This window comes from Argopecten irradians, chromosome 3 (genome assembly GCF_041381155.1).
Source record: "Argopecten irradians isolate NY chromosome 3, Ai_NY, whole genome shotgun sequence".
Classification (NCBI taxonomy): domain Eukaryota; kingdom Metazoa; phylum Mollusca; class Bivalvia; order Pectinida; family Pectinidae; genus Argopecten; species Argopecten irradians.
Window position 1 is genome coordinate 63556106 of NC_091136.1, and position 27919 is coordinate 63584024.

General features: G+C 41.3%; 1 protein-coding gene across 1 annotated transcript; it reads left to right on the forward strand.

Moving 5' to 3' along the window:
- The first annotated feature begins 9051 nt into the window (after positions 1-9051).
- On the forward strand, positions 9052-25810 carry LOC138319338 (uncharacterized protein CXorf65 homolog). The gene is made up of 2 exons (XM_069262419.1): positions 9052-9524; positions 24591-25810. The coding sequence occupies exons 1-2, from the start codon at positions 9383-9385 to the stop codon at positions 24926-24928; spliced, it is 480 nt and encodes a 159-aa protein (XP_069118520.1). The 5' UTR covers positions 9052-9382; the 3' UTR covers positions 24929-25810.
- The last annotated feature ends 2109 nt before the right edge of the window (positions 25811-27919 follow it).

Below are 27919 nucleotides of genomic sequence, written 5' to 3' on the forward strand. Positions count from 1 at the left end.
AAAGGTCCAGGGTACTCATATTTGGCCTGTAGCATGCTGGGATAAAGGGCTACAAAAGTTGTAAAAATTAATGACCTTGACCTACTTTCAAGGTCACAGGGGTAAAATAGGCTAAAATCTTTGAACGATTTTTGTTAACTAACCCAAAAGTCCAGGATACTCATATTTTGCTGATGGCATGCTGGGATGAAGGTTTACCATAATTATAAAAATGAATTACCTTGACCTTCTTTCAAGGTCACAGGGGTCAATTAAGCTAAAATCTTTAAACTACACCTTTTAATTAGCCGAAAGGTCCAGGGTATTCATATTTAGTCAGTAGCACGCTGAGATAAAGGGCTATCAAAGTTGTGGAAATGAATGACCTTGACCTACTTTCAAGGTCATGTGAGTCAAATATTCCAAAATCTTGAATTTTGAACTTCTCAAGTTCTACCAGTGTGATTAAGCTGAAACCTGCATGAAATGATCCTGACATGGTCCCGACCAAGTGTTGTTATATTTTATGTCGATCCAAAATCCAAGATGGCTGCCACAGATGATCTAAGATGGCTGCCACAGATGCCATCTTGAAAACACATTTTGAACTTCTTCTCAAGTTCTACCAGTGCAATTTAACTGAAACTTGAAACACGAAATGCGGCTGATATGATCTTGTCAAAGTATTGTTATATCTCTGGTTGATCCCAGATTGAAGATGGCTACCATGACACCATATCTAATTATTTTCCTATACAGCTATTGCCAAGATAGTCAGATGACCGTTAAGGCACTTGGGCCTCTTGTTGTGTAGTTTGTCAACATGTACAGCGTATGTGGTTTTTGTGTAGTTTGTCAACGTGTACAGAGGTATGTGGTTTTTGTGTAGTTTGTCAACGTGTACAGAGGTATGTGGTTTTTGTGTAGTTTGTCAACGTGTACAGCGTATGTGGTTTTTGTGTAGTTTGTCAACGTGTACAGCGTATGTGGTTTTTGTGTAGTTTGTCAACGTGTACAGAGGTATGTGGTTTTTGTGTAGTTTGTCAACATGTACAGAGTATGTGGTTTTTTTGTAGTTTGTCAACGTGTACAGAGTTTGTGGTTTTTGTGTAGTTTGTCAACGTGTACAGAGTATGTGGTTTTTGTGTAGTTTTTCAACGAGTACAGATTTATGTGGTTTTTGTGTAGTTTGTCAACGTGTACAGCGTATGTGGTTTTTTTGTAGTTTGTCAACGTGTACAGAGGTATGTGGTTTTTGTGTAGTTTGTCAACGTGTACAGCGTATGTGGTTTTTGTGTAGTTTGTCAACGTGTACAGAGGTATGTGGTTTTTGTGTAGTTTGTCAACGTATTCAGAGTTTGTGGTTTTTGTGAAGTTTGTCAATGTGCACAGAGTATGTGGTTTTTTTTTGTGTAGTTTGTCAACGTGTACAGAGTATGTAGTTTTTGTGTAGTTTGTCAACGTGTACAGAGTATTTGGTTTTTGTGTAGTTTGTCAACGTGTACAGAGTATGTGATTTTTGTGTAGTTTGTCAACGTGTACAGAGTATGTAGTTTTTGTGTAGTTTGTCAACGTGTACAGAGGTATGTGGTTTTTGTGTAGTTTGTCAACGTGTACAGAGGTATGTGGTTTTTGTGTAGTTTGTCAACGTGTACAGAGTATTTGGTTTTTGTGTAGTTTGTCAACGTGTACAGAGTATTTGGTTTTTGTGTAGTTTGTCAACGTGTACAGAGTATTTGGTTTTTGTGTAGTTTGTCAACGTGTACAGAGTATGTGGTTTTTGTGTAGTTTGTCAATGTGTACAGAGTATGTGGTTTTTGTGTAGTTTGTCAACGTGTACAGCGTATGTGGTTTTTGTGTAGTTTGTCAACGTGTACAGAGTATGTGGTTTTTGTGTAGTTTGTCAACGTGTACATAGTATTTGGTTTTTGTGTAGTTTGTCAACGTGTACAGAGTATTTGGTTTTGGTGTAGTTTGTCAACGTGTAAAGAGTATGTGGTTTTTGTGTAGTTTGTCAAAGTGTACAGAGTATGTGGTTTTTGTGTAGTTTGTCAACGTGTACAGAGGTATGTGGTTTTTGTGTAGTTTGTCAACGTGTACAGAGTATGTGGTTTTTAGCTCACCTGCCCGAAGGGCAAGTGAGCTTATGCTATGGTGCAGCATCCGTCGTCCGTCCGTCGTCCGTCCGTCCGGCGTCAACTTTTCACACAGGGGTCAAATAGGCTGAAATATCTTGTTAAGACTTCTGCTTCATAACCAAGAGGCCTAGAGACCCGATACTTGGCATGTAACATGCTGGGATGAAGGACTACCAAACTTGTTCAAATGAATGACCTTAACTTTCATTCAAGGTCACTGGGGTCAAATAGGCTAAAATCTTTAAACGACTTCTTTTTAATAACCAAGAGGCCTAGGAACCTGATATTAGGCCTGTGACATACCAACTTTGTTCAAATGAATGACCTTGACTTTCATTTAAGGTCACAGGGGTCAAAAAGGCTAAAATCTTCAAACGACTTCTTCTTAATAACCAAAGAGCCTAGGGACCTGATTGTGGGCCTATGGCATGCTGGGATCAAGGGCTACCAAGTTTGTTCATATGAATGACCTTAACATCATTCATGGTCAAAGGGGTCAGATAGGCTAAAATTTTTAAACAACTTCTTAATAACCAAGAGCGCTAGAGACCTGATATTGGGCATGTGTCATGTTGGGGTGAAGCGCTACAAAGTTTGTTCAAATGAATGCACTTGACTTTCATTCAAGGTCACAGGGGTCAAATAGGCTAAAATCTTTAAAAGACTTCTTCTTAGAAACCAAAAGGCATAGGGACTTGATATTGAGCCTGAGGAATGCTGTGATAGAGGGCTACCAAGTTTGTTCAAAAGAATGACCTTGACCTTCATTCAAGGTCACAGGGGTCAAATAGGCTAAAATCTTTAAATGACTTCTTTTTAATAACCAAGAGGCAAAAGGGATGATATAAATTCTTATTTACTCTTTGTCAAGTATGAACCATGTATGATTACCAGATTGCAGGTGAGCAATTCGGGCCCATTGGGCCCTTGTTGTGCAGTTTGTCAACGTGTACAGAGGTATGTGGTTTTTGTGTAGTTTGTCAACGTGTAAAGAGTATTTGGTTTTTGTGTAGTTTGTCAACGTGTACAGAGTATGTGGCAGTGGCGTAAGAAGATGAAACATAATGGGGGGGGGGGGGGGGGGCAAAGGTCCTTAATATTTTGTAACACCCCCCGCCCCGCACCTACAGGAGGAGATTAATTCAACACACAACTAAATATACTTTATATACTTTTTTCATATATCATTAAATTTAATCCTTGATCATTTATAGACAGTGGGGTCGCTAAAAGGAAATTAACGAATACGCAAATTGGCCAAATTAGCGTGTAAGCGCCGAAGGCGCGAGATTTTGGAGTTTTAGGGGTCTGAGGGTGACCCCCGGGAAAAATATTGTAATTTAGAATGGCTGAGATGAGTTTTACAATGTATTTTGATGATTTTGCGAGCGCCCGAAAGCGCGAGATTTTGGTGTTTGAGGGGTCCGGTGGTTCTACCCCGGAATTTTTTTTACGATTTAGAATAGCTTAGATGAGTTTTTACGATGCATTTTGATGAATTTGCGAGCGCCCAAAGGCGCGAGAATTTGTTGTTAGGGGGGTCCGGGAAAAAAAATACGATTTAGAATTGCTGAGATGAGTTTTAAGATGTATTTTGATGATTATAAAGCGTTCTTAACATGGTAATTTTTCGATTTAAAGCTACCTGCATTTAGAAATGATAATTGTAAGAACATTATGCAACCCTACTCGATCTGAATATACCGGCTTCACACCATCGGCACATTGTTGTGTAACATAAAAAAACTGAATTAATTGTCTCACTAAGACATATAAACAAACTGATCTTTTAAGAGAATTTTTTTTAAATAGTACATAGAATCCTTTGATGGACATTTTAAGTCTAGACGTGTGTATTGAATTTTTACTATTTAAGGTTTGACATTATGTGCTTGAACGTTTTAGGAAATGCGCCGCGCAGCGGAAAATTTTCTAGAATGAAGTACGAAAAATGTGCAGGAGAACCCTTTTTATTTTCAAATAAGCATTTTTAGAAAATCTCAGTCAGCGAAAATGGGGGGGGGGGGGGGGGCAAAAAGACATGTTTGCCCCCCCCCCCGTCCTGGGGAACGGGGGCAGTTGCCCCCCTGCCCCCCCCGCTTCCTACGCCCCTGTGTGGTTTTTGTGTAGTTAGTCAATGTGTACAGAGTGTGTGGTTTTTGTGTAGTTTGTCAACGTATACAGAGTATGTGTATACTGTTGGTTAAAAATGTTCGTGCCAGGTCCCTGTGATGTATACTGTTATTGTTTAGACTGTGTCCTCCGTCATTCGTCTTTTTTGATATTTAAGTGTTTATATGAATCAGTGATGTAGATACACGTCCTTGTATGCATCTTTTGAAAACCAACAAATATCGAAGTTGAAAACTAAATTACAAGGTAGCCTGGAGGCCCTACCCATAATTCCTGGGTAGGGCCTCCAGGCTAAATTACTAGGTGGACATCAGGCCGGATCACACAGGCGTTTGGCTCTATAGACATTTCTCTCTCTATTTATATGTAATACTGTGTCGTTTCGAACATTTCGACGCAGTACATATAAAGAGAGAAAAGAATGTCTATAGAGCCAAACGCCTGTGGGCCTGACTATAACAACTGCCGATAAGAGTTTCTTCTCGAGCCGAGCAGACCTCCCGGATAGTACATTGTATACTTAGTTGTTCCCAATCACATCTCGTATCTCGTGGTCCCTATTTATCAGGAAGACTGTGCCAATGAATAGCCATCATATATCCTGTCTATCAGAAGATCAACAAACATCGCACATCATTATCAACCTATACCGTTATCTCTCTCTCTCACATTTCTTCTAAGACAGGGCGAGACTTGACCAGTAGATTCACACAAAACATCTTTGTACTTTCTTTCAAAGCGTTCGACGATATACGCGACTCCCTCCACCTTAAAATAATGTTATCATACTTGGGTGTTGATTTGACCCTAGAATGATATATTACGCATTATACTTATTCCTCAAAAAAATCATTCAATGTATTTTACACATGTAATAAAATCATTCAATGCACAGGGACCTGTCACGACTTATTTAAACTAACAGTATACATATATATATATATTATAGTATCAAGGGTATGAACTCGGCGGTCGAGAAAAACGGAGCTATTTTTTAAAACCGTGATTATTTTAATAAATGGATTCTATACTACATTAACGGATATTTTTTTTTGCCTTAAAGAGAAATAATTTATCTTTCCATTGAGTGCTTGATGAACAAAATTGGCCAAGTATTGACGAAGTTATGGCTTGATGAATCTGGAAATTTACGAAAAATATGCTAGGTAGACATTTCCCTGTCCGGTCGAAATGTCGTCTTAAAAAAATAGGTCCTTTTTTTTCGACCGCCGAGTTCATACCCTTTATACTATAATATATATATGTATACTATTGGTTAAAAATTTTCGTGCCATGTCCCTGTGATTCAATGTATTTTAAACGTGTATTCACTTCCACATTTTTATAAAATACTGACCGCATCAAATTGATACAGTGTAATACAACGTATTTAATTCTTTACAATTATACGCAATTTTTAATCGGCAGCATTTAGGCCTAATACATTGTATTTTATTCACCACCACACTAAACCGCACCAAATAGTTACTGTAACAGGGAAATTGTAAACTATATGTTGAAACAGGTTTGTAATAAAAAGAGAAAGGTACAGATACATTATATTGTACACGCAAATAACGGTATAAATATCAATACACAGATTGGTTAAGGCTATATAAATTATAATGATTGACTGATAATACCAGCTTTTTACCGTAACATATGCCTGAAGTGGCAGGAGTTTCGCCATCTTTCCGTGAAACATATCATTTAGAGTCATGTGATTCCCCACCCTGGTTAAACAGTGTATCAATTTGCATCCTCGATATTCCAGGGCTTCCGATCACTTACGATCTCTACACCCCTGGACTATCTCATAGTGAAATTGAAGGCAGCTCAGCGGAAAACATTTGACCAATCACAGCTAGCAAAGATTTCCTTTGAAGACTACAGAGAGAGCGACGCCTAACATCAAAGCCACACAGTCAACCACAGTGTACCGTTATACGGCTCTTTTGATGTACATCAAATGACTAAATTACCTGTTCTATTCTGTTGCCTCCAGTTTCACTATGAGATAGTCCAGGGGTGTAGAGATCGTAAGTGATCGGAACCCCTGGAGTATCGAGGATGATCAATTTGATGCGGAATGAGAATTGCGTGAAGAATTTGCCATCACAATTATTCCACATCAGACATTGTATAAGTCCGCTAAATCTGCTTATATTATTAGTTTTTTTTTTATATTTATTTATCTATTTTTTTTTATTTGCCTAGTCCACTAAACCTGCCTATATTATAAGGCTTTTTTTGTTTGCTTAGTCCGCTACACCTGCCTATATTATTAGGCTTTTGTATTTTTTCGTTTGCCTAATATATAATGGGCAAAAAATTAAAGCCTAATAATATAGGCATGTTTAACGGACTAACGTTTTACGTGCCTTTTCCACAGCAGACATCGTACGTGCTTATTCCACATCCAACATCGTACGTACTTATTCCACAGCAGACATCGTACGTACTTATTCCACAGCAGACATCGTACGTGCTTATTCCACATCCAACATCGTACGTGCTTATTCCACATCCAACATCGTACGTGCTTATTCCACATCCAACATCGTACGTGCTTATTCCACATCCAACATCGTACGTGCTTATTCCACATCCAACATCGTACGTGCTTATTCCACATCCAACATCGTACGTGCTTATTCCACATCCAACATCGTACGTGCTTATTCCACATCCAACATCGTACGTGCTTATTCCACATCCATACATCGTACGTACTTATTCCACAGCAGACATCGTACGTGCTTATTCCAAAACATCATCCAACATCGTACGTGCTTATTCCACATCCACATCAAACATCGTACGTGCTTATTCCACATCAACATCGTACGTGCTTATTCCACATCCAACATCGTACGTGCTTTTCCACATCAACATTGTACGTGCTTATTCCACATACAACATCGTACGTGCTTATTCCACATACAACATCGTACGTACTTATTCCACACATATATCGTACGTGCTTATTCCACATCCAACATCGTACGTGCTTATTCCACATCCAACATCGTACGTGCTTATTCCACATCCAACATCGTACGTGCTTATTCCACATCCAACATCGTACGTACTTATTCCACAACAGACATCGTACGTGCCTTTTCCACATCAAACATTGTACGTGCTTATTCCACATCCAACATCGTACGTACTTATTCCACAGCAGACATCGTACGTGCTTATTCCACATCCAACATCGTACGTGCTTATTCCACATCCAACATCGTACGTGCTTATTCCACATCCAACATCGTACGTGCTTATTCCACAGCAGACATCGTACGTGCTTATTCCACACCATATATCGTACGTGCTTATTCCACATCAGACATCGTACGTGCTTATTCCACATCCAACATCGTACGTGCTTATTCCACATCCAACATCGTACGTGCTTATTCCACAGCAGACATCGTACGTGCTTATTCCACAGCAGACATCGTACGTGCTTATTCCACAGCAGAAATCGTACGTGCTTATTCCACACCATATATCGTACGTGCTTATTCCACATCAGACATTGTACGTGCTTATTCCACATCAGACATTGTACGTGCTTATTCCACATCCAACATCGTACGTGCTTATTCCACAGCAGACATCGTACGTGCTTATTCCACATCAGATATCGTACGTGCTTATTCCACATCAAATATCGTACGTACTTATTTCACAGCAGACATTATACGTGCTTATCCCACATCAGACATTGTATGTGCTTATTCCACATCAGATATCGTACGTACTTATTCCACATCAGATATTGTACGTGCTTATTCCACACCATATATCGTACGTGCTTATTCCACACCATATATCGTACGTGCTTATTCCACATCAGACATTGTACGTGCTTATTCCACATCATATATCGTACGTACTTATTCCACAGCAGACATTGTACGTGCTTATTCCACGTGTTTATTCCACATCATACATTGTACGTGCTTATTCAACATCAGATATCGTACGTGCTTATTCCATAGCAGACATTGTACGTTCTTATTCCACATCAAACATTGTGCGTGCTTATTGCATATAAGACATTGTACGTGCTTATTCCACAGCAGACATTGTACGTGCTTATTCCACACCATATATCGTACGTGCTTATTCCCCCATCACACATTGTACGTGCTTATTCCACATCGGATATCGTACGTGCTTATTCCACATCAGACATCGTTCGTACTTTTTCCACATCAGACATTGTACGTGCTTATTCCACATCAGACATTGTACGAGCTTATTCCACATAAAACATTGTACGTGCTTATTCCACATCGGATATCGTACGTGCTTATTCCACATCAGATATCGTACATGCTTATTCCACAGCAGATTAAGACACCATCAACTGATGATGAAGAAACACGTACAATATGTCTTAATCTGGTGCGGAATAAAATTGTTATACAACGTACCACATTTTATGTGTCACTTGTAACTTGGGTTTGTGTTCCGTGGTCGTTGTCAACTGCCCTTGACGGATAAAAATAATTGAAAAGCATTCTAAATAGAAAATTCATAAGTTGTTGGGTTTTTTTTTCATTCCTTGGGAAATGTTATATATGGTTTCCTAATGGTGTTATTTTCGCTGTAAGTTACTGTTATACCGTTCTTGTTTTCGTAAAATGTAAACAGACGGGAAGTTAAAACTGTCCAGGTAAGTATTATGTTCGTGTTGGATCCTGTGTCATTTACGCTCGTTTAAAGGTGGTATTTATACACACACCTGTCGAATGCATTTAAAGTAGTTCAATACAGGTAATACCCAACTGTCGTTATCATAATCCTTCAATGGTTTAAATTGAACAATTTACCCCCGAGCTCGTGTAGTCTGGCGAGCTAGGCCGGGTGGTAGACAATACTTAGCTAAGCCTGGCAGTGCGATTGTGGTGGATTTTGAATTAACATTCATTCATCCCCGCTGTTCTGTGGTGTTAAGTCAAAATACTGTGGGGGTATAGATCGACCGGGTACCGGTCTGACCACGTCCGGACAGCAGTAATGAAACATTGGACTACAGTTTATACTATAAGGAATGTACTTTAGATGTGTGATTTTTTATTAACCGTTTTATAGGATAATATAGTTCCGTACAGGACAACATGTTTATCTGTGTTAAATACGGTGATAATGAGACGCTGATCTGTAACCCAATGTGTGCCGTGATCAACCTTCTAAACAGCATCAAACGCCGAGCCGGATACGGAAACTCCAACGTGACGGTGGATCTATCGGACGAGACAGGTGAGTCTGGCGACAATATGGGAGGGGTATTAATGAGATGTCAGTCCCCTCCATCGGGGACGTAACGAGGGGTAACAATTCACTTTTGATTAAATAAAATGTATAAATGGGAGTTATGGCACCATGCTGGACTGATTTGATTTGGTTTTATTAGTTTAACGTCCTATAACAACAAGGGTAATTTAATGACTTGCCAGGTTTGTTGGTGGAGGAAAGCCGGAGTACCTACAGAAAAACTACCGACCAGTGACTAGTACCTGGCACCTGTCCCACATGATATTTGAACGCGTAACCCAGAGGTGAACCACTCGGCCACCCCGTTTTCCCCTAACGACTCTATATTTTTCCTTTACAACTTTCAATACACACGCTTTTACTAAATACTAATTATGGTCAACGTGTATATAACCAGTCAGCCTATAACTTGTGTCTAAATCGAACACACGAATATTGAAGACGCCTAAACAATAATTGTTTATAAAGATTTAAAACGCCTGTGGTGTATATATATCTCATAAGTCATTACATAAACAATGATATTTTGTGTATTCTTATTTGCCGTTATTTATTGGTTATGGTATACCTGACAAAATACGGACTAGGTATACGTAAGATAGACAAGTCTCCTAGCTACCACTATATGTGTTATAACGACATTACAAACACTATTTCCAATGCCTAAATGATTTCATTGAAATATTATTCGGTTATGAATGTCGATTATTTATAATGAATTCTATTTCAATGGACCTGACTTCACAGAACATCCTGTTGCTCGTGTTTGTTAATCATCCCCGACTATTACCTGTGATTGATAAGCCATTCACTCGCCTTTAATGGCTGTATAATGTAAAATCTACCCTTACATTGATTGTCCCATCAAGTAGTACTATTATACATAGAACTGTCCCATACGTCCATGTAATATCGGTTTTCAAGTATATGGAAGAAACGGAATCATTCTTAAGTATATACAGTGCAATAACAATGAATTGACCAGAACGGACGAAGCGTACAAGTTATTAGAAGTGTGGGAAATTTTCAAAACCCGATTTTCATGGCTCTTTTTTGAAGAAATTGTACCGCTTATCAGACATGATTTCTTGGTAGTTTGGATACCCTGCCATATTACGTGTATCTGGTATGCATCCATCCTCGATACTCCAGGGGTTCCGATCACTTACGATCTCTACACCCCTGGACTATCTCATAGTGAAACTGGAGGCAACGGAATAGAACAGGTAATTTAGTCATTTGATGTACATCAAAAGAGCCGTATAACGGTACACTGTGGTTGACTGTGTGGCTTTGATGTTAGGCGTCCTCTCTTTGTAGTCTTCAAAGGAAATCTTTGCTAGCTGTGATTGGTCAAATGTTTTCCGCTGAGCTGCCTTCAATTTCACTATGAGATAGTCCAGGGGTGTAGAGATCGTAAGTGATCGGAAGCCCTGGAATATCGAGGATGGTATGCATCCTCTATATTAGATAGTGTGGTCTAATTTTACGTGTATACAAATGATTGACCGCCTATGTTACGTACGATAACAGTAATGTTTAATTATTGAGATTTCAATGGCTTGTACATTAGGTATACATCTATACAAATACAGATTTTCTCATTTATAAACTTCAATATTGACCTTTCTATTAGTTTAGTAGTGAGTACAAACAGGCCGAGTTGGGCACCTAATGTAGCCGTCCCACGTCAAATGGCCATACGGGAGTCGATTACAGAGAAATACGAGTTGCTTTACTGGCACGTTATTGAATTTTCAAACATAAACTATGCGAGAAGGATTGGATTTCCCCACTTAAAAACCAGGACTGTCCATGTTTTTGAAGGAATATACGTGTCAAATGTTGCTGCTAACAAAGGCATGTATTGTTTACACAGACAATGACAAATTGGAGTTGGATCAGAGGCGACCACTTATTTTACACGGTCTGATTTACACGGTCTGATTTACACGGCCTGACACGGTCTGATTTACACGGTCTGATTTACACGGCCTGGTTTACACGGCCTGGTTTACACGGTCTGATTTACACGGCCTGATTTACACGGCCTGATTTACACGGTCTGATTTACACGGTCTGATTTACATGGCCTATTTACACGGCCTGCCTAGTTTACACGGCCTGGTTTACACGGTCTGATTTACACGGCCTGATTTACACGGCCTGATTTACACGGTCTGATTTACACGGCCTGATTTACACGGCCTGGTTTACACGGCCTGATTTACACGGCCTGATGTACACGGTCTGATTTACACGGCCTGATTTACACGGCCTGCCTGGTTTACACGGCCTGGTTTACACGGTCTGATTTACACGGTCTGATTTACACGGCCTGATTTACACGGCCTGATTTACACGGTCTGATTTACACGGCCTGATTTACACGGTCTGATTTACACGGCCTGATCAATCAAATCGACATGTTCTTTATCCATCCTCTGTACCTATTTCGGCTGAGGGTTTAATTTGTTTATAGTCTTTAGTTTTGTCCATCTAACAGGAAGTCCATCCTCCTCGTTACCTTGATAAAAGGTTAATAGATGCCGAATTATGACGCCTATTACTGTTTTTAGTCGCAGGTTAACAAGGCTAATGTAATATTTCAACATTTGTACCATTTTGCAACCCCGTAACAGTTGTTAAAATACTACCTATTGAATGTGCTCCCTGAACTATATAGGCTGCGGTGACCGACTGGTAAGGTGTATCACTATCAATAATTTCACCTTACCCACACATTTTCCGGGCTGCGAGTTCGAAACCAACGTGGGTCTGTTGCCAGCTACTGACCGTAGGTTGGTGATTTTTCTTGTGTATTCCGGTTTTATCCACCCACTTAAATAGCGCTTGTTAATGTATAATCCAAAGATTGTATGAACTATTTAGGGACGGCAGGGTTGTGAAGAAGTTAACCAGACTTTGTCCGTGTACCACTTGTTACAATATCAACTTGTTACAAAGCAATGATTCTAAAAAGTTGCTGTTGAACTGATATAGTTGTACCGTTATAGAACCTAAGGCAATTGGACAGTCCTCGCTTACATCACGAAGACACGTTTACTTGGATATTTGATCACTACTGAGTGTTCATTACAAACTACATACTATAACAGGTACCCGGTGACACGGACACACAGACACGTAAAAAGGAATGCTCAATGATATGGTATTTAATGTAAAAGTGATTGTTTTAAAGGCTATGAGACCACACCTCGCACGTCAGTCGACAAAAGATATGGTTGATTGTCTGCACAAGAAAGATCTAGATAGGTATCCATAAGCGTACATAAATACCCTTAATACAGTTACAAAGGAAACATAATAGTCCGGTATTACTGTCACGAGGAAAACATGTCCCCGTCCCTGACCTCGCGCGAGCTTTTCACAGGAACCAATGACAACATAAAGAAACGTCAGACCGACCTGACAATAAAATGTATACTGTGTGGAGAATCTGCCACAAGCCCCGGGTGCCTTGGGTAAGACATCAGTCATGTAAACAACATTTCTGAATGAGATAAATAGTGCTAGGTCGTTTATCTGTGTTAGATATGGCACAACTCCAACATGTACGGGCAAATAAAGCCAAATCACGTTCACTCATTCCCACTAAGATGACGACAACGTATTGTTCAGTGTATTTATCTTCGTGCTGTTAGATTATGAAATACAATACTGTTTTATTATGTTTTAGAATAACGCACTGGACCATTCGACAGGAGAATTACCAACTGATCATTTCTTATGATCATACGAAGCCGGTTACTTGCCGGGACATAAGACACCATTTAAGAAAAATATGCTATGATTTTCCATCCATTTTCTCAAATGAAACCGAGTATACGATTCACATCACTCCAAATAACTACTCAGAATGACTAGTATACCATATTATTACGCACAATTGCAACCTTTTTGCAACCCCCTTTCTCCACTTGTCATGCCTGTGAACTGAGCCACCATGATACGACGTAGATTATGAAAGTTCAACAGGGATAGAGTTACCTTTATTCCGTTAGTTATTATAGCTTACCATCTCTATGCATGTACTGAAATCCGTGTGTTATTACAATTAATTGTATAACCTGCACTCTAGGTACCAACTCTGTCTTAGACTTCCGTTTTACCTGGAATGTTATCTCAAACTTTCCTTATAAATGATAGCAATCAAGTTGTTCGTGTAAGCCAATACAAGTAGCCATGGGTGGGTAAATCAGATTTTGACACATCAAGGCGATTAATTGTACTTATTTTTTTAAACAAGTTTATGAATGAAAATCAACCTATTTGTGCCTATAAACATTTGGTCGATACGGTGTCGCAATCACTGTATGGTTGGTTTGCTCTACCATTAGAACCGCTACTGTTGTTTGATCTGTAGATGGCAGTATCATAGTAAATAACAACAAACAAATACACAATCTGATGACTTTTGGTTTTAGCTGCCTGTGACATAGCTCAGGAATACCCATTATACATCGTTGCTATTTAAATAAACAGACATTTACATGTATTTGAATAGGGGAATCCCGTTAAAGATACTGCTTTATGCATTTTAATCCTGCCGGAATGTCACATGGAACAATATTATCTGATCCTATAGTATTGATCACAGTCCATTTAGGCAGAGCCCAATTTCTATAGATTTTTAATAAATGGTGACCTCTCGAAACCTGTATTGCACTTTAAGCTAAATGGTTTAATATATAACATTGTAATCAGATTAAAGTTCGACCCGCCAGAGTGACAAGCATATTTAAACACAGGCCCATATTATACTGTAAAGTACAACAATGTCCACATATAACCCCTACCACTGACAGTCGCCACATAACCCCTACCACTGACAGTCGCCACATATAACCCCTACCACTGACAGTCGCCACATATAACCCCTACCACTGACAGTCGCCACATATAACCCCTACCACTGACAGTCGCCACATATAACCCCTACCACTGACAGTCGCCACATATAACCCCTACCACTGACAGTCGCCACATATAACCCCTACCACTGACAGTCGCCACATATAACCCCTACCACTGACAGTCGCCACATATAACCCCTACCACTGACAGTCGCCACATATAACCCCTACCACTGACAGTCGCCACATATAACCCCTACCACTGACAGTCGCCACATATAACCCCTACCACTGACAGTCGCCACATATAACCCCTACCACTGACAGTCGCCACATATAACCCCTACCACTGACAGTCGCCACATATAACCCCTACCTAACTGACAGTCGCCACATATAACTCCTACCACTGACAGTCGCCACATATAACCCCTACCACTGACAGTCGCCACATATAACCCCTACCACTGACAGTCGCACATATAACCCTACCACTGACAGTCGCCACATATAACCCCTACCACTGACAGTCGCCACATATAACCCCTACCACTGACAGTCGCCACATATAACCCCTACCACTGACAGTCGCCACATATAACCCCTACCACTGACAGTCGCCACATATAACCCCTACCACTGACAGTCGCCACATATAACCCCTACCACTGACAGTCGCCACATATAACCCCTACCACTGACAGTCGCCACATATAACCCCTACCACTGACAGTCGCCACATATAACCCCTACCACTGACAGTCGCCACATATAAACCCCTACCACTGACAGTCGCCACATATAACCCCTACCACTGACAGTCGCACATAAACCCCACCACTGACAGTCGCCACATATAACCCCTGACAGTCGCCACATATAACCCCTACACTGACAGTCGCCACATATAACCTACCCCTGACAGTCCACTATAACCTACACTGACGCGCCACATAAACCCCTACCACTGACAGTCCCACATATAACCCCTACCACTGACAGTCGCCACATATAACCCCTACCACTGACAGTCGCCACATATAACCCCTACCACTGACAGTCGCCACATATAACCCCTACCACTGACAGTCGCCACATATAACCCCTACCACTGACAGTCGCCACATATAACCCCTACCACTGACAGTCGCCACATATAACCCCTACCACTGACAGTCGCCACATATAACCCCTACCACTGACAGTCGCCACATATAACCCCTACCACTGACAGTCGCCACATATAACCCCTACCACTGACAGTCGCCACATATAACCCCTACCACTGACAGTCGCCACATATAACCCCTACCCTGACAGTCGCCACATATAACCCTACACTGACAGTCGCCACATATAACCCCTACCACTGACAGTCGCCACATATAACCCCTACCACTGACAGTCGCCCATATATAACCCACTACCACCACTGACAGTCGCCACATATAACCCCTACCATGACAGTCGCCACATATAACCCCTACACTGACAGTCGCCACATATAACCCCTACCACTGACAGTCGCCACATATAACCCCTACCACTGACAGTCGCCACATATAACCCCTACCACTGACAGTCGCCACATATAACCCCTACCACTGACAGTCGCCACATATAACCCCTACCACTGACAGTCGCCACATATAACCCCTACCACTGACAGTCGCCACATATAACCCCTACCACTGACAGTCGCCACATATAACCCTACCACTGACAGTCGCCACATATAACCCCTACCACTGACAGTCGCCACATATAACCCCTACCACTGACAGTCGCCACATAAAAACCCCTACCACTGACAGTCGCCACATATAACCACTGACATGACAGTCGCCACATATAACCCCTACCACTGACAGTCGCCACATATAATAACAGTCGCCACATAAACCCCTACCACTGACAGTCGCCACATATAAACCCCTACCACTGACAGTCGCCACATATAACCCCTACCACTGACAGTCGCCACATAATAACCCCTACCACTGACAGTCGCCACATATAACCCCTACCACTGAACAGTCCCACATATAACCCTATCACTGACAGTTGCCACATATAACCCCTACCACTACAGTCGTGCCACATATAACCCCTACCACTGACAGTCGCCACATATAACCCCTACCACTGACAGTCGCCACATATAACCCCTACCACTGACAGTCGCCACATATAACCCCTATCACTGACAGTCGCACACATATAACCCCTATCACTGACAGTGACAGTCGCCACATATAACCCCTACCACTGACAGTGCCCACATATAACCCCTACCACTGACAGTCGCCACATATAACCCCTACCACTGACAGTCGCCACATATAACCCCTACCACTGACAGTCGCCACATATAACCCCTACCACTGACAGTCGCCACATATAACCCCTACCACTGACAGTCGCCACATATAACCCCTACCACTGACAGTCGCCACATATAACCCTACACTGACAGTCGCGTCACAATATAACCCCTACCACTGACAGTCACCACATATAACCCCTACACTGACAGTCGCCACCCCTATCCACTAACCCCTACAGACAGTCGCCACATATAACCCCTACCACTGACAGTCGCCACATATAACCCCTACCACTGACAGTCGCCACATATAACCCCTACCACTGACAGTCGCCACATATAACCCCTACCACTGACAGTCGCCACATATAACCCCTACACTGACAGTCGCCACAGTACCACTGAAAGTCGTCGCCACATATAACCCCTACCACTGACAGTCGCCACATATAACCCCTACCACTGACAGTCGCCACATATAACCCCTACCACTGACAGTCGCCACATATAACCCCCCAGTTTGCCACCACCCCTGACAGTCGCCACATAACCCCTAACCACATATAACTAACCCCTACCACTGACAGTCGCCACATATAACCCCTACCACTGACAGTCGCCACATATAACCCCTACCATAGTCGCCACATATAACCCCTACCACTGACAGTCGCCACATATAACCCCTACCACTGACAGTCGCCACATATAACCCCTACCTCTGACAGTCGTCACATATAACTCCTACCACTGACAGTCGCCACATATAACCCCTACCACTGACAGTCGCCACATATAACCCCTACCACTGACAGTCGGCCACATATAACCCCTATCACTGACAGTCGCCACATATAACCCCTACCACTGACAGTCGCCACATATAACCCCTACCACTGACAGTCGCCACATATAACCCTACCCCTCCGCCACACTAACAGTCGCTAAAACATATACATAAACCCTACCACTGACATTCGCCACATAAAACCCCTACCAATGACAGTCGCCACATATAACCCCTGCCAGTCAGTCGCCACATATAAACCCTTACCACTGTCAGTCATCACATATAACCCCTACCACTGACAGTCGCCACATATAACCCCTACCACTGACAGTCGCCACATAAAACCCCGACCACTGACAGTCGCCACATATAACCCCTACCACTGAGAAACGCTACATAAAACCCCGACCACTGACAGTCAAAACATATAATCTCGACCACTGACAGTCACCACATATAACCCCTACAACTGACAGTCACCACATCAAACACCTACAACTGACAGTCACCACATATAACCCCTACAACTGACAGTCACCACATCAAACACCTACAACTGACAGTCACCACATATAACCCCTATCACTGACAGTCACCACATATAACCCCTATCACTAACAGTCACCACATATAACCCCTAAAGCTGACAGTTGCCACATATAACCCCTACCACCTACAGTCGTGTCTTATAACCCCTACCACTGACAGTCGCGTCATGTAACCCCTACCACTAACATTCGCCACACATAACCCCTATCACTGACAGTTGCCACATATAACCCTTACCACTGACAGTCGCCACATATAACCCCTACCACTAACAGTCGCCAGATATAACTCCTACCACTGACAGTCGCCACATATAATCCCTACCACTGACAGTCGCCACATATAACCCTACCACTGACAGTCGCCACATATAACCCCTACCATTGACAGTCGCCAAATATAACCCCTACCACTGACAGTCACCACATATAACCCCTAACACTGACAGTCGCCACATATAACCTGTACCACTGACAGTCGCCACATATAACCCCTACCACTGACAGTCGCCACATAAAACCCCTACCACTGAAAGTCGCCACATAAAACCCCTACCACTGACAGTCGCCACATGTAACCCCTACCATCTACAGTCGTGTCTTATAATCCCTACCACTGACAGTCGCGTCATGTAACCCCTACCACTGACATTCGCCACATATAACCCCTACCACTGACAGTCGCCACATATAACCCCTACCACTGACAGTCGCCACATATTACCCTTACCACTGACAGTCACCACATAAAAACCCCGACCACTGACAGTCGCCACATAAAACCCCGACCACTGACAGTCACCACATATAACCCCTACCGCTATCAGTCGCCACATATAACCCCTACAACTGAAAGTCACCACATAAACCCCCTACCACTGACAGTCACCACATATAACCCCTACCACTGACAGTCGCCAAATATAACCCCTACAACTGAAAGTCACCACATAAAACCCCTACCACTGACAGTCACCACATATAACCCCTATCACTGACAGTCGCCACATAAAACCCCTATCACTGACAGTTGCCACATATAACCCCTACCACTGACAGTCGCCACATATAACCCCTACCACTGACAGTCGCCACATATAACCCCTACCACTGACAGTTGCCACATATAACCCCTACCACTGACAGTCGCCACATTTAACCCCTACCACTAACAGTCGCCACATATAACCCCTACCACTGACAGTCGCCACATATAACCCCCCTACCACTGACAGACGCCACATATAACCCCGACCACTGACAGTCACCTCATATAACCCCTATCACTGACAGTCGCCACATATAACCCCTACCACTGACAGTCACCACATATAACCCCTACCACTGACAGTCGCCATATGTAACCCCTACCACTGACAGACGCCACATATAACACCGACCTCTGACAGTCACCACATATAACCCCTACCACTGACAGTCGCCACATGAAACCCCTACAACTGACAGTCGCCACATATAACCCCTACCACTGACAGTCGCCACATTAAACCCCTACCACTGACAGTCACCACATATAACCCCTACCACTGACAGTCGCCACATTAAACCCCTACCACTGACAGTCGCCACATATAACCCCTACCACTGACAGTCGCCACATATAACCCCTACCACTGACAGTCGCCACATATAACCCCTACCACTGACAGTCGCCACATATAACCCCTACCACTGACCGTCGCCACATAAAACCCCTACAACTGACAGTTGCCACATATAACCCCTACAACTGACAGTCGCCACATATAACACCTACCACTGACAGTCGCCACATATAATAACAGTCGCCACATAAACCCCTACAACTGACAGTCGCCACATAAAACCCCTACAACTGACAGTCGCCATATATAACCCTTACCACTGACAGTCGCCACATAAAACCCCTACCACTGACAGTCGCCACATATAACCCCTACCACTGACAGTCGCCACATATAACCCCTACCACTGACAGTCGCCACATATAACCCCTACCACTAACAGTCACCACATATAACCCCTACCACTGACAGTTGCAACATATAACCCCTACCACTGACAGTTGCCACATATAACCTCTACCACTGACAGTTGCCACATATAACCTCTACCACTGACAGTCGCCACATATAACCCCTACCACTGACAGTCGCGTCATCGTCAGCATTCTACAGATTGTCTGAAATCATCACATCAATGCAACTTCTCAAAACTTTGATCTCGCACTCCATACTGACCTCTTAAACCAAATGATTCAGTTTCCATTTCAACAATTTTTTTTATATTAATTCTTGATGGCAAATGTGATCATGTGCTTTTTGTGAATCAGAGAAGTGAGAGAACCCCGTTTGGTATAGGAGTATGGAGACAACTCATACGAATGGATCTATATACAGACGTCCAGGGTCTACATTGTTATCGACCTCGAGTAGTTGATAAAATGATAGGATATCGATCTCTCTGAGTGGTATGATCACGTAACCAAGTGGCCCTCAAGTATATATTGATAGGAATGTTTTACGACTGGAAAATGTGTGGCTATTCTGGAAAGTGGCCAATAGAGCACGCCTTTTGGTTCTGACTAGGTCTTTGATTGGGTAGAAGTGACATGAGTTTTACTAGAGATACTTCACAGTTGCTCCTGCGTCTTCTTGGGACGCATCGTAGTTCATCTCTAACGTCAACTACGCACCAGAGACCCATCGAAAAAGGGTCTAACTTTGAGATAAAATGTAAACAATTGGCATGCTTGTATTCCTATGGTTTATATTTTATCTCAAAGTTAGACCATCTTGTTCCTAAATTTTTAAAGATAATAGTTCGGCACTAAAAGTAGCGTAGCCCGGATGTGTGTTCCGGTCTGGACGTTGTAGAGTTTGAGAGACCCTGATGTATGTCCCAGTTTGAGTTTGGATATCTTGAGTGTCTGGATGTGTGTCCTGGTCTGAATGGTGTATTTTCTTTCGACGTGTGTAAATTAAATACGAAAGCGCAAGTTTAACGCTGATTCATGTCATCACAATCCCTTTAAATTGCGATTCAATATATATACCGATCGATTTAGACCGTCAATAAATGGGCTTTGATTGGCACATTGTCGCAGATAGCCTATATATTCTTCTGCAGTCCCATGAATCACGTGACCAGTGACGTATTCCCGCGTTAATCTCCAATCTATAGCCGCTTTTAACATAATCATCATTTATTTTATAGTGTTTATCTGATAAACTGGTAGTTTGTGTCATTTAGAATCAATTAACTGGAATAAATAATCAGCTTTGCGATAAGTTGACAGTCCTATAAATGTAGCCACGTCGATGTATCCGCATCAGACATATAAATTATTTTCTATTTAAAGTCCATAGTTTTAAGGCAATCCAAATAAATATCATATCATGGGTTTTTTTCGTGTTAAAGTGATTCTAATGATCAGTAAAACGATGTCAACGACATCTGTCCTAGAAATCCGGGATGTACATTGTCATGATGTACATTGTATGATATGTGATGTGTTATGTTTGAGGATTTAAGTTGACTTTATAAATAGAGCGTGTGTTTAAAATGCATTTAGAATGAATTATTTACATACAGGTAAATGCATTTACATTGACTACACGCTGTATGTATATGTAGGCCCGCGGTATACAAACATTTTATATATATACCTTTAGAAAAGTCATGATCCTCAGACCCCCTGGTGGGATTCCTGTGTTCGGAAGGTCGTAGGTGCATACACATCTAATATAAATAAAATCATTACATAACTCAACAATAAGGCCACATATGTGAAATTTATATTGTAGCGTGTGTCAGAAATTAAATCCGTGATCCTTGTCAATTTCCTACCATAAAACATAATGTGTAGAAATCATTTGCAGGGGCGTAGGGAGCGGGGGGTGGGGGGGGGGGGCATGTCTTTTTGCTCCCCCCCCCCCCTCCATTTTCGACGAGTGAAATGTTCTAAAATGCACATTTAAATGAAAAAAGTGTCCTCCTGCACATTTTTGTACTTCATTTAAGAAAATTTTCCGCTGCGTGGCGCGTTTCCTAAAATGTTCAAAAATGTCCATCAAGGGGTTATACTATTTCAAAAAATGCTTCTTAAAAGATTAATTTGTTTATATGTCTTAGCAAGACAATCAATTCATTATTATTTTGAGTTACACAACAATTTGGCGATGGTGTGAATCCGGTATGTTCAGTTGCATAATGGTATGACGACACTCACAATTATCATTTCTAAATGCAGGTAACTTTATAAATAAAAAATTTACTGTGTTAAGAACGCTTTAAAATCATCAAAATACATTATAAAACTCATCTCAGCCATTCAAAATCGTAATATTTTTCTCGGGGGACCCCCAAACAACAAAAAATTACTCCTCGCAAGTTAATCAAAATACATCCTAAAACTCATCTCAGCCATTCTAAATCGTAATTTTGTTCCGGGGAGACCCCCGGACCCCCCAAACACCAAAATCACGTGCCTGCGGCGCTCGCAAATTCAACAAAATGCATTGTAAAACTCATCTCTCCCATTCAAAATCGTGCATTTTTTTCCGGGGGTAGTCCACTGCACCCACCAAACACAGTGGCGTAGGAAGAGGAAACGTAATGGGGGGGGGGGGGGGGGGGGGGGGCAACGATCCTCAATATTTTGTAACAACCCCCCCCCCCCCTCGCGCGCCCCGCACCCACAGGAGATACTTGATATACTTATTACATATAATCCTCGTACACACAGTGGCGTCGCTAACAGGAAATTAATGAATACGCAAATTAGCATGCGAGTATGGGGGGTCCGAGGTATCCCCTGGAAAAATATTAGAATTTAGAATGACTGAGGTGAGCTTTACAATGTATTTTGATGACTTTTCGAGCGCCGAAGGCGCGAGATTTTGGTGATTGAGGGATCCGGGGGTCTCCCCGGGGGAAAATTATACGATTTAGAGTGGCAGAGTTTTACGATACATTTTGTTGAATTTGCGAGCGCTGAAGGCGCCAAATTTGGGTGTTGGGGTGTCCGGGGGTCTCCCACGGGAAAAATTTTACGATTTAGAATGGCTGAAATGAGTTTTACGATGTACTTTGATGAATTTGCGAGCACCGAAGGCGTGAGATTTTGTTGTTTGGGAGGTCCTGGGTACTCCCCCGGGAAAAATTTTACGATTCAGAATGACTGAGATGAGATTTACGATGCATTTTGTTGAATTAGCGAGCGCCGTAGTCGCGAGATTTTGTTTGTTTTTTGGGGCGGGGGGTCTCCCCACGTGAAAAAATATTACGATTTTGTATTTTGATGATTTTTAAGAGTTCTTAACATGGTATTTTTTTATTTAAAGTTACCCGCTATGAAATGATAATTGTGAGTGTCGGCATATACCATTATGCAACCCAGCTCTTTCTGAACATACCGGATTCACACCATCGGCACTCAAAATAATAATGAATTGATTGTCTTGCTAAGACATATAAACAAATTAATCTTTTAAGAAACATTTTTTGAAATAGTATAATCCCTTGATAGACATTTTTAGTCTAGTTCATGTGTATTGAATTTTCATTATTAAAGGTTTGAACATTACTTGCTTGAACGCTTTCGGAAACGCGCCGCGCAGCGGAAGTTTTTCTAAAATTAAGTACAAATATGTGCAGGATGACCCTTTTTTCTTTCAAATGTCCATTTTTAGAACATTTCGAACATTTCACTCAGTGAAAATGGGGGGGGGGGGGGGCAAAAAGACATGTTTGCCCCTCCGTCCTGGGGAACGGGGGGGGGGCAATTGCCCCCCCCCCCCCCCCCCCCCCCGCTTCCTACGCCCCTGAAACACCAAAATCTTGCGCCTTCGGCGCTTGCAAAATCATCAAAATTCTAAATCGTAATATTGTTCCAGGTGATACTGCGGACCCCCCAAAACCCACGCTAATTTGCGTATTCATTAATTTCCTGTTAGCGACGCCACTTTCTATATAGAACTGATGTACACTAGGATTATGTGTAATGATATATGAAAAAAATCAAGTATCTCTTGTGGCGCGCGAGGGGGGGGGGGGGGTGGTGTTACGAAATATTGAGGACCTTTGCCCCCCCCCCCCATTACGTTTCATCTTCCTACGCCACTGATTTGGCATTGTTAGAAGGCATGTAACATCTACCTCTTATTATACATAGATTTATTTGCATTTTTTTAATTTGGAAGTTGCGATTGAGATTTAAGTACACGTTTGATAATAATAAAAATAATTGGTTTTACTTTTGTGAAGACGTTTGCAGTACAATGTTATTGGTGGCAATGAATGACAAAAGAAATCGGGGATTTAACTTACGCTAAAACATATAGCATAAACAATAAATAATATATCACATTATTTCATAGTAATTAACAATTAATTGTTCATACATTATTCAAATTCTCTTCAACATTTGATAACAATGTATTATACAAGTTCGTACTTAAATTGGTTTCTCGATTTGCTTTAATTTTCGGTTCTTTTCGTATTATACAGGTTTGGTTAAAGAGCTGGATATGCATAAACATGAGTATGCAAATAAGTTCCTGACGTCACACGGCACCTACATACTAGTACAGAAGGAAATGATGTCAGACAGTATATCAATAGATTCTGGGTCGACCCCGTTACCATCCCAGTATCAGTATACACCACTGTTACAGGAACTGGAGGAACATTTCCCCAACTACAAACTCCACGTAGAAAACCTTCAACCTAAAGTCACGAGAAAACGAACCGGAACCAAGTCACCAAGCCCGGCCGGAAGATACAGTTCCAAATCCAAGAAAACGGAAGGCACGTCAAAACGAGGCACAGCAAAGAAACGACAATGATGTGGACAATTATTCAAAACCTTGTCAAACATTTTACCAGTCCATTATAAAAGAGACGAATTATTTCAACTTCACTATCTACTGGCCAGCTTTTATTAAGTTTGTTTCAAGGCTAAATTTTTATCATAAGACCTCGTTTCTAATGATGACATATACATGTATAAGATATAAATGTATGTAAATAGACGTGACCTATCTTATACATATCTCATGAATCATAAGGAACGAGGCCCTGTATTTTTATGGCGGTCCTATTCGGCTTCCGTACAAGGCAGATGGTTTGTGTGTTGAAAATGACAATAGAGACACTTATTATATCAGTACACATGTACTGCTAGTTAAATTTGACATATGAACTGGTCAGGCCACTGTCAGTTTGGAGTATGTCGTCAAAGATAACACTAAAATTGTCTTCACGGCTCTTCTTTAAAGTAAACGGTATGTTCCATTACACACTAAGGTTTTACGATACTTTTGTGTGTATCGTAAACTATCTATGACTCCGAGAATCAAATTTGATCTATACATTCATGTTGACAGAACGACAGGTTCTCGGGAACTCTTCTGGAACATAGCATCCTGGGAGACTGATGTTAATCTCTCCTATTTGTTTATATAACTGTGATAATACGTTACTCCACGTAGAAAACCTTCAACCTAAAGTCACGAGAAAACGAACCGGAACCAAGTCACCAAGCCCGGCCGGAAGATACAGTTCCAAATCCAAGAAAACGGAAGGCACGTCAATCCTGATGTCAATCTCTCCTGTTTGTTTATATATACTGTGATAATACGTTACAATCAACTGTGACAAAAAATATTTATTTTTACATTAAAGTCATGTTATACATGGCAACAGATAAAATAAAAATTAAATAAAAACATGGCTTGGGTTTTGTTAAAGGTTTCGCATTACCATTTTACACTAATTCAGCCCCTGTATAGATGATACATGTATACGTTGGTATTCTCTACACAACAGGAACATTCGTTACTTTACCATTCAGAATCTTCGTCCTCTGACACCCAGTTTCCATCAATTTCTGTGTCATTTTAGGCCCATCAATGAATAAAAGTGCGTAGCTAAATAATACTAGTCAGTAAAACGCGCATCTGATAGCGATGTTCTCAAATATATTCCATGCATGGATGAATCTAATGGAAAACAAATAACACGTGTACTAATAAACAGATCTTTCGATATGGTTTTGAATTTTTTGTAAATCTAAATAGTTGTAATATAACACAAATGAATATTAACCTGGGTTGTACTGTTGGACAGAGGTAAATAAACATTGTATATGGATCTTTTCAAAATTTGGATGTAAACGAGAATGTTATGCGAGCCTGTGAGAAAATGAGGCTCCTCTATATAGGTTTAAACATATCACAAGGATTTCGCTACCTTATAACAAATGTTATATTACACCAGAGGATTACTAATGGATTGGTGATATAGAGTTGGACTTATCGTATTACCAATGGAAGTCAACCGATCATGTCAACTGCAGCTGCCCAGATACTGCCTGGACAGCTGTAGAAATTCTAAATATGGCCATCTTTTCAATAATATATTCTCCGTTTCTCCTGAGGATGTACTGGACCGGAACCTTTGGTAAGTGATAGGTAAGTCCAGCAACATCTCATGGACATTACGGTCTTGCCTTAGTACCTTTCTTATATTGAATATTGGAATATGCTAGAAACGACTTTAGAGGCAATTTGCTGTATTTCCACGCCTACAAGTCCTAACGAAAACAACGTTAGATCTACGAGTGTACGATATCTGTCCTTGAATGTTTCAAAAATGGCACATTCTACAAGAAATCCATTAACAGCCTATGAATCTTGAATGCATCAAAAGTACGTGTAGACGATATAGACACTTGGTAAGCTGATTGATAAAGATACAAACGGAGGTAAACTTAGCGTGAGGTGGGTCTCACGGCAGCTATTACGTTGTTCTCTTAGTAACGTTTGTGACGGATTCAGATCATTTAGTTGGTTATATCAGTCGCCATCATTAAATTACAACAAGGGAACGTAAGGTATATCAATAGTCTAATGGGGGGGGGGGGACTCCGTGACAGTTGTAATCTTACGATTTAAGACCCTGTTTAAACTAGTGATATTTTATATGACTATACACCGTAAACTTGGATTTTTTCACGAGTGCTTAATTTCGCGTTTTGCATCCATAAAACTTTCACGGTGATGTTATTTTTGCGATAGATACACTTTTAGACATTCAGCATCAAAGTTCACACATGTACAAAACATTACGCGCGGAGGGATTTTTGCGATCAAGCGGCATTCGCGTAATTAGCGTAAATTTGCCCCTCACGAAAATGTACACGTTTACAGTGTTACACCTTCGGTGTACTTGTACATACCTTGATAAAAAGTGTGTATGCGTCAGGGCTAACCGTATGTATTACTGTTGACTCGAAGATTGGGTGTTTGGTTTGTGTGACAAAAATACGCAAAAAATTGTACATTTCAGTTTTGTAAGTCCACAGGGTTCGGTATTTCTGTCACCAAATAAGCATGCCCTTTTGTTTACTAGTGTACTAGGAGCGCTGGTTTGACGGGATTCGACTTTACAAAGGCATACACATCAAGTCCGTTTGACCTTGTCAGGAAAATGGCGGCTGTAGATTATATGATGCCAATATAGTATATAGGAAGTTAATCGTCTCAAATACGTCTATTACATACTTATATAAACACTGAACATCGAACACGTCTATTACATACTTATATAAACACTGAACATCAAATACGTCTATTAAAAAAAATGCAGATTTGTGGTTTTCTTACATTTCCCCACTATCTTCAGATGGCATTATAATATGAATATATACGTTGGTATCAATTGGGACGCCCCATATGTGCCAAATTTGTATGTAGAAAGGAGTTAATCCAGTGTAAGGAATGGTGCAATATTTAATATTTACCATTGCCCAAGACGTGTTCAACCTGTCTGATACT